Genomic DNA, 8,716 nt, shown 5'->3' with positions numbered 1-8,716 from the left:
GCATTCATTAATATTTGACTAAAATTTCGTCCCTAAATATAAACTCTTCTTTTCAAATTACTAATGCATTTATTATAATTTTTCTAAACATACACATAATTAATACTACTAACTTGTCTTGAAATATGAAAAATCACATTTAATACACATACAAACAAATGACGTTTTGGTAATATTAACACACAAATACAACACATTAATTGCATTAACAACTTTTCTTAAGAAATTTCAAAAAGGCAAATGGGGCTTATATTTAGGGACAGAGAGAGTATAAAATTATTTTTAAAAAAATGTTTGTCTCTAAATATTAAACTTTATACAAATTTCTATATACTTCATATAAATACTATCAATTTATCTTGAAATATGAAAAATAAAATTAAATGTATTCATATAGATAAGATAATTTAGAAATATTCATACACATTTTAGACAAATTTATTATTCATAAACTTCTTCTTAATACATATGATTTTTGTTTAGTCTTCTTATAAGAAGGGACAAAGGGAGTACATCAATTTTCAAGAGAAAAAAAAATCTAAACTTGTTTTCTTAACAATGATCATAAGGGCACTCTTTGGCATTTTATTTTTTCTAGAGGAAGATGTAATTAAAGGTGCCTCTTTTGGATCGGTCAAAGCCATAAGGTCCAATTGCTTAGGCCCAATAACAATTACAGCACAAATCCCGCATTTGGCATTGTTACTCGCTACACACCCCTTCCCTGCGTGGGGGTGCTCGGAGCAACATAGACCAGTTCAAACAAACTGTAACATCTCTTTCCCCACGTTTCCGCGAATCTCTCCTCGACGGTTACACTTCCCACGATTTTGTAACCGTCGGACACACGTGTGTCGTACAACGGCTATGCAAACACCCACCTCTATATAAAGGGGACTCCTCGCAGTCCCCAAGGTAGAATCTCTCTTATCTCTCAACGCTCATTTCTTACCTCTACTGACTTGAGCGTCGGAGTGTCTGCAGGTACACCCCCTGCCATTCCTGTACTCAAACTGGCGCATTCCCATCACCTACAACCACCGCATTAAACAACACCGATAGTCACCTTCTGATCAGATACAATTAGTGTCCTTAGGATAATTGTTAGAATTTCCTTGTAAAAATTGTTAAAAAGTGTCATACAAATATTTGTTAAGCAATCAAATAGAATAATAATGTATTGAAAAGTATGTAGTCAACTCTTTCAAAATTTAAAAATTGCACTTTTCAACATAAGGGTTGGCACTTGTTATGGATCAGGCTAAGAAGTACACTTGTTAAAAAATATAAAAGAGAAAGTTTTTTTTATAAAAAGAAAAAAAAAACATTTTTTTAAAAGTTTTAAAGAAGTGTCATGCTAAGTACTAAGAACGATTCCTTAGAGTAGGAAACTTGTCAAGAAATCAAAAAATAAATGATAAGTTTATGTTAAAAATAAAAACCAATTTTAAAGTTTTAAGGTGTTGAATGTATCTTAAATAAAGTTCTCTTTTTTATTCCTTTCATCGCATAATAAGTGATCAATATGAAAGAAAAAAAATTGTCTCAAAACAATTGACTTGTTTCACTTTTCAATGCAACATTAACTAATTTTTTTCAATTATACATTCTAATTAATACTCCATCTGTTTCAAAATACATTTCGCAATTTTACAATGTGTATTATTCACATAACTTACTTTAACCATATTTTTTTTAACTAATATATAAATACAAATAGGGAAATGTTAACATGTAAGATGTTGTTTGATTTGTCTCAATGAATATTTTCAAAATATCAAATTCTAATAATTTTTTAATATATATAATTAAAGATATTAATGGTCAAAGTTGTGTATTGGCATGTGTGCATTTGTTGACTAAGACATGTATTTTGAAACGGATGTAGTACTACTTTATCACTTCTAATTCAATATTTAACACTTTACATTTATAATAACGGGGAATGCACCAATACTAAATAAGGACACTTAAGACTATTTTTTTTCATTATACATTTTCTTAATATGTGTGAAATAGATGAATGTTAGCAACACTTTCTTTAACACTCACTATTTTAATGGATGAAATCCATGTATATCTCACCATTTATGTAGGTTTAATATATGTCTCACCACTTTACGTGAGTTCCATTTTCAGAGTAAAGGACCCAATAAAAGAGTTAGTATTAAAGAGAATGTTTAAAAGAAAGTATTATTATCGCTATTCGTAGAAAATAATCAAATGACCCACTTAATTTAGAACCCAGAGAGTAACTTCTTAACAAGTGTGTGATATCACTAAGTGTCATTTTCTTTTAAAGGATTGATAACACAAATTGCAAGAGATTATTACTCCCTCCGTTTCAAAATGAGTGTCGCTTTAGGCTTTGGCACACAGATTAAGAAATAGAATGAAATAATCATTGGATATAACGCTTTTACTAAACTGCCCTTACTTTATAAGAAAAAGACAAAATTAAAGTTGCATTGAAAATTGTGTGAGAGAAAAGTTGGAGAGAGTAAAGTTGGAAGGAAAAAATTAAAGTTATATTGGAAATGTAAAGCGACACTCATTTTAAAACAAATTTTTTTGGCTAAAGCGACACTCATTTTGAAACGGAGGGAGTATCATATTTGATGATGTGTGTTATTTAAACATTCATTTACATGACAACTTTTGGGACAACCATAGATTTACAAAGAAAAGTAGACATTAACACGAAAACCAAAGTAATAGAAAAATAAAGTAAAAACATAATGTTAGTTTAAGAGAAAGTTGTCACAAAATTTTTTATACTCCCTCCGTCTCTTAATACATGACCTAGTTGACAATATACATCATTGACTTAACATACTTTGACCTTATTTTTCTACTAATTCACAAAGATAAATAATATCATGTAAGATGTCGTTGGATTCGTCTCGATGAATATTTTTAAAATATTAAATTTTCGTAATTTTATTTAGTAGAGAATTGAAGATATCAAAGATAAAACATATGCATTGGTATGTGTGTCGGAGTCAACTAGATCATCTAATATGGGACGGAGGGAGTAAATTGGTTGTACATATACATTTCTCTACTTCATTCTCCAACAAATATCCTTAGAAGAGATGTTAGCCTTTTCTTTTTTCATATTTACATTTTTATCCATAGAGAACCTGTTCATCACTTCATTGATAAAGTCTTACAAGTAAAGTCATCATAGATCATCACTTTACATACTCTGTCTTCTGACTTCTCTCACATCCCATCTTCATCACACTACCATCCAACATAGTCACAAGTGTCAATCTCTCAGTTACCAATAAATTAATAAATCAATATACAGTATAAAGTTATAAACAAATAAATAAATATAGGACTATGAAAAAAAAGTCTCAACCTTTCTCTTTCTATGTGAAGTCCATGGAAGGTCAAGAAAGAGAAGGAAGTTGAATTGAGGTCAGTGTCCATTCTACATTGCCCTTTTCTTCTCTTCATTCCATCCTTCAATTTTTTATTTATTTATTTTATCTTTAACCAAAAAATGAACACACTTTAATGAATCTAGCTATTTTTTTAATTAAAAAAAATTGTAAAAATTGTTTTTTTTTCTGTTTCTCTTTCTTCACTTGTTATAGCTGTTAGCACTATTTTTCTGTGTAACTTGAAATGCTCCTGAATTTAATGCAAAGTTTCTTGCTTTATTGGTTTTTATTAATGCAATGCTTCTTTTCAATGAAACCCAGTTTCAGATTATGAATGTTATAACTAACCCATGAGAATTTTGAAGCAGAACCAAAAAAAAAAACTCCATTTTTTCTGCTTCAAAAAAATGCTATCTTTACTTTGTTTTCAGCTTTGAATTCTTAATGCAAAGACTTGATTTTGAGTTCTCACAATATTTTTTCAGGTTCCTCTCTCTCTCTCTCTCTCTCTCTCTCTCTCTCTCTCTCTCTCTGTTTTTCTCTCTCTGGTACACTTTAATTCCACATGCAGATCTGGGTTGTTTGAATTTTGTTAAAAAAAAGTGTTTTTTAACAATGAGGACTAATATTTGCTTCAAAGTATTTCTGGGTTTTTTTCTGATGCTAAATTGTTGTGTTTGGAGAAATTGGGTTGTGAAATATTTTAGGATCTGAAATTACTTGTAGAGAAAGATTTTTAATTTTTTTTTTCCTTAATTAGTTGTTGAACTACTTTGAACTGTTTTTCATTTGTAATTTCCTTCCTAATTCATTAAATGGTGGTGTAAATTTGAAGACAAATTTGGTTATTTGTTAGTTCAATAAGTTCAATGTAGAATTTCATGTTCCTTTTTTCTGTTGGTTGATGGTTGGTTAGAAAATTATCTGTTTCTGTGAATAAACTGCAGAAATGTTAGTTCAATTCAACAAACTGCATATGAAGTTACCAAAAGTTTTAATCTTAATTTTATGGTGAAATGTTATCCTTTGATTGACTTTTCTCTCACTTTCCTCTTTTGTCAAATTCTTTGATTTTTTTTTGTTGTTCAAGAATCATATAGTATCTTTCTTTTAGCAGGAGAAAAATTTGATTCTGTTGCTATAGCTTAACCGTTTTACTAGTTGTCTAGTACTATCTTTTTTAACCAAGTACTGTTCCTTTCCTTTGTTGCTTAAGCTTTCAACAATCATCATTTTCACCTTTGAGTACTCTTTGTAATTGCATTGCAGCTATGAGTTAGGTATAGACATGCTTAAAGTAGATTTTTTAACTTTATTGAATAGTCCTCTTTGGTATAGTTGTCATTTGAGATGTTTCCATCTCTAGTGATTCAAATAGTTAAAAATTATGCAAGAAAAACATTTCAACTTCATTAAAACTTGGTACTTTTCTTTAGACTTTTCTCTTTACATACTGTTAATAAGGATTGTTTGTGACTCCTATGAATGGCATGCTTCAACGTACTGAGCTTTTGTTGTACCTTGTAACTCTATTAAGTGATGCTAAAGTGAAGTATGTTTAGATCTTTACAATATGCTTATGGCATTTTAGTAGATTTGATTTAATTGTTTAGACATGAGACTTGTTGGTTTAAAGTTTAATGGGGTAAAACCTTGGAAATGAATTATCATTTTTAATCTTTATTTCTTCATTCTGACGGATCCTAACTTTGATTTATGTTCATGTTGTGAAAACAGGAAAATATGAAGACCAACAAAGTTAACTCTAAATTTATGTCCATGAAGTTCTATTCTGCTTCAGCGGCTTCTTTCCTTTTTGTCATAGCAATTATTTTCCCTCTTGCTATTGCCGATCTTAATTCCGATAAGCAAGCCCTTCTTGATTTTATCAATGCTGTGCCGCACCGTAAAAACTTGATGTGGAATCCATCCACCTCAATCTGTACATCTTGGGTTGGTATCACTTGCAATCAAGATGGAACTCGAGTTGTTAACGTCCGGCTCCCTGGAGTTGGACTAATTGGCTCCATCCCATCAAATACACTCGGAAAGCTTGATGCTGTGAAAATTATTAGCCTTCGTTCCAACCTACTCGGTGGAAATCTACCTGTTGACATTGCTTCTCTTCCGTCTCTTCAGTATCTCTACCTCCAACATAATAACTTTTCCGGTGAGATTCCAACCTCGTTGTCACCTCAACTAATTGTACTTGATTTGTCTTATAATTCTTTCGCCGGCAGAATTCCGAAGACAGTACAAAATTTGACAGAACTAAATAGTTTGAATCTCCAGAACAACTCCCTATCTGGAAGTATACCTAATCTCAATGCTACTAAGCTCGGTCATTTGAATTTAAGCTACAACAATTTGAGTGGACCTATCCCTTCAGCCCTTCAAGTTTATCCTAATTCGTCGTTTGAAGGAAACTCTCGTTTATGTGGACTGCCTCTAAAGCCGTGCTCTACGATTCCACCTCCTCCTGCCTTGACTCCTACTCCATCATCCGCAACTGGAAAGCAAAGCTCCAAAAGTAAATTGAGTAAGGTAGCTATCATAGCCATTGCGGTTGGAGGAGCCGTATTGCTATTTTTCATAGTTCTTGTTATTGTTCTTTGCTGTTTGAAGAAAGAAGGTGACGATGGTTCAAGAGAAGTTAAAAGGAAGGGTCCTGGTGCGAGCGGCGGTGGGGGTAGGGGTGAGAAGCCGAAAGAAGAGTTTGGGAGTGGAGTGCAAGAACCTGAGAAGAACAAGTTGGTTTTCTTTGAGGGAAGTTCTTATAATTTTGATCTTGAAGACTTGCTTAGAGCTTCAGCAGAAGTTTTAGGGAAAGGTAGCTATGGTACCTCATATAAGGCTATATTGGAGGAGGCAATGACAGTTGTGGTGAAAAGGTTGAAAGAAGTTGTGGTTGGCAAAAAGGAGTTTGATCAGCAGATGGAGATTATGGGAAGGGTTGGACAACATGCAAACGTTTTGCCGCTTCGCGCTTATTATTATTCAAAAGATGAAAAGCTTCTGGTTTATGACTATGTCCCTGCTGGCAACCTTTCCACACTCTTGCATGGTATGTATGCCTTTCTTTTCCTCTAATTCTAAATAGTTTCAGTTATATCTTTTAAAACTAAACTTGTATAAAAGCTTACTTTATTTCCTGTAAGATTTCTGAGATGTTTGAAACAATGTTTTAAAAACCTCACCGTACGACTCAACTATGAACGGCGCTGTCTACAGTTTGGTTATTTGAGTGGTTCAACTGCGGTTTTTTAAACATTGGTTTGAAGTCCATCTGGATTATTTCATATTACACTCATTGTTTAGCTTCCCTTATTAGAGTATCTACCCTAGCAACTAAAACTCTTCATTTTCTCTCTATTTGATTACAGGCAATCGAACAGGTGGAAGAACTCCATTAGATTGGGACTCGAGAGTAAAAATATCTCTCGGAACTGCAAGAGGAATGGCCCACATCCATTCTGTCGGCGGTCCCAAATTCACACATGGAAATATCAAGTCCTCAAATGTCCTCCTCAACCAAGATAACGACGGCTGCATTTCTGATTTCGGCCTAGCCTCGCTTATGAATGTTCCTGCAAACCCTTCTAGAGCTGCAGGTTATCGTGCTCCTGAGGTGATTGAAACACGTAAGCACTCACATAAATCAGATGTCTATAGCTTTGGTGTCCTCCTTCTTGAGATGCTTACAGGGAAAGCACCTCTCCAATCTCCTGGACGCGACGATATGGTTGATCTCCCCAGGTGGGTTCAGTCTGTCGTACGAGAGGAGTGGACAGCCGAGGTTTTTGATGTAGAGCTAATGAGGTACCAAAACATTGAAGAAGAAATGGTGCAAATGTTGCAAATTGCCATGGCTTGTGTAGCAAAGATGCCTGATATGAGACCTAACATGGATGAAGTGGTGAAAATGATTGAAGAGATCCGGCAATCTGACTCAGAGAACCGTCCATCTTCCGAAGAGAATAAATCTAAGGACTCAAATGTTCAAACTCCATAAATTGATTAACTGTGGTTTTTTTATTAACAAGGAAGTGACATTAAATGGTACATAAGAGTACATGCTTAGTCATCAAGGTTTCTCAAACTGTATTCATTTCAAAGCTTTTCTGTCTAATTGTTCAATATTTATTACAGATGGAGTTCCTTTAGTTATTTTTCTTCTAATAGCTAAGTTGCTTTCTTTGAATTCTTATGTATTAATTAACATCATAATTCAATTGATGATATTTTGATTCAAGTACATTTCCTGAGTTGTATTGTAATTGTTTTTGTGTTGTTTGTTATTCCTTCATTGGGATTTGTTTACTGCATTCATCTTAACATATACTATGCCATGTTAATGGTGAAGATATAACATGTCACTTAATATTTGAGTAGTTTTACTGTTGCTTCATTATAGCAATCCTTTAGCCAATGAGGCTGGCTCTGTAGAAGGATATGGTGGTCCTTGTGAAAAATAAATTTCTTGAAAGAGGTCATATACTTGTCACTCTATAGGCCTACATGATTATCTGCAATAGAAAAATACTTGTGGGTTTCATGAACAAGAAATCTGCATTTTGGTTTTGCTTCATGCCATCAAAGGGTTCAATATGAGTTCGGTTTCAGCTCGATGTAAATTCTTCTTGTGTGCTCAACTTACATTGTTTGTGATATGGAAGAAAAACACATTAATTGCGTTATGAAGAAAAAAAATGATTGTGAAAATCCAAATTATACAGTTTTTTTTTTTTTGTTTTTTTGTTTCAAATATCCCATTTTCTATTAAAAAGAAAAAATAATCCGGTATATCTCACCCTTGATTAAGCAACACACTTAGAAATTTAAGTTTTTTTAACCATCGTATTGGTGCAAAGTATCAATGGGTTATTCAATGGCTAATTATGTCGAGAAAACATAGTTATCTCCCAAACCAATCGGTTCATAAGTCCCGAACACTTTATTTAAGAGTAAAAATGAAATTTCATGAGGCCACGGGGACCAAAAGAACAATCTTTCGAAGACTTAAACTTGAGACTTTATCTAAGAGATCCAACTTCGAGTCCAGTTTTACTCGTAAAAAAAATAACTTCCAATAAAATGAATTATACCCAAGAACAATTAAACATGTCAAAATCAATTCTTCACTTACAAAATCAATTCCTCACTTAAAAAATCAATCAATCGACTCATAAAAAATAAAACCCAACACACACCAAATTTATGGTACCTATCCACAATAAAGTTAATGTTGGCTTGGAGTATCACATGTTTTCTCAAATGTTGGAAAAAGAAGCTCCATCCCTATCTGCTGCACACCTTTTGATTTT

General features: G+C 32.9%; 1 protein-coding gene across 4 annotated transcripts; it reads left to right on the top strand.

The window, feature by feature from the left end:
• Positions 1 to 3,364: 3,364 nt before the first annotated feature.
• On the top strand, positions 3,365 to 7,647 carry LOC146939371 (putative inactive receptor kinase At5g58300). 4 transcript variants are annotated; one of them, XM_085757449.1, is made up of 3 exons: positions 3,365 to 3,426; positions 5,130 to 6,456; positions 6,776 to 7,647. In XM_085757449.1, exons 2-3 carry the CDS (start codon positions 5,136 to 5,138, stop codon positions 7,402 to 7,404), a joined length of 1,950 nt encoding a protein of 649 aa, XP_085613575.1. In that variant the 5' UTR covers positions 3,365 to 3,426; positions 5,130 to 5,135; the 3' UTR covers positions 7,405 to 7,647. The 4 variants fall into 4 exon arrangements, with proteins under 4 accessions (XP_085613575.1, XP_085613576.1, XP_085613577.1 ...); XM_085757450.1 differs by having other exon boundaries at positions 3,365 to 3,877; XM_085757451.1 differs by having other exon boundaries at positions 3,365 to 4,672.
• The last annotated feature ends 1,069 nt before the right edge of the window (positions 7,648 to 8,716 follow it).

The sequence above is a fragment of the Medicago sativa genome, chromosome 3 (genome assembly GCF_051527215.1).
Source record: "Medicago sativa cultivar Bolivia chromosome 3, Bolivia_mono, whole genome shotgun sequence".
NCBI classification, from domain to species: domain Eukaryota; kingdom Viridiplantae; phylum Streptophyta; class Magnoliopsida; order Fabales; family Fabaceae; genus Medicago; species Medicago sativa.
This window is presented reverse-complemented; position numbering and strand designations above follow the sequence as displayed.

Bases quoted from the DNA above. Each gene is read 5' to 3' on its own strand.
- LOC146939371 (XM_085757449.1), top strand. From the start codon at position 5,136: ATGAAGACCAACAAAGTTAACTCTAAATTTATGTCCATGAAGTTCTAT. The intron at 6,457-6,775 runs GTATGTATGCCT...ATTTGATTACAG, and splicing joins CCTTTCCACACTCTTGCATG to GCAATCGAACAGGTGGAAGA.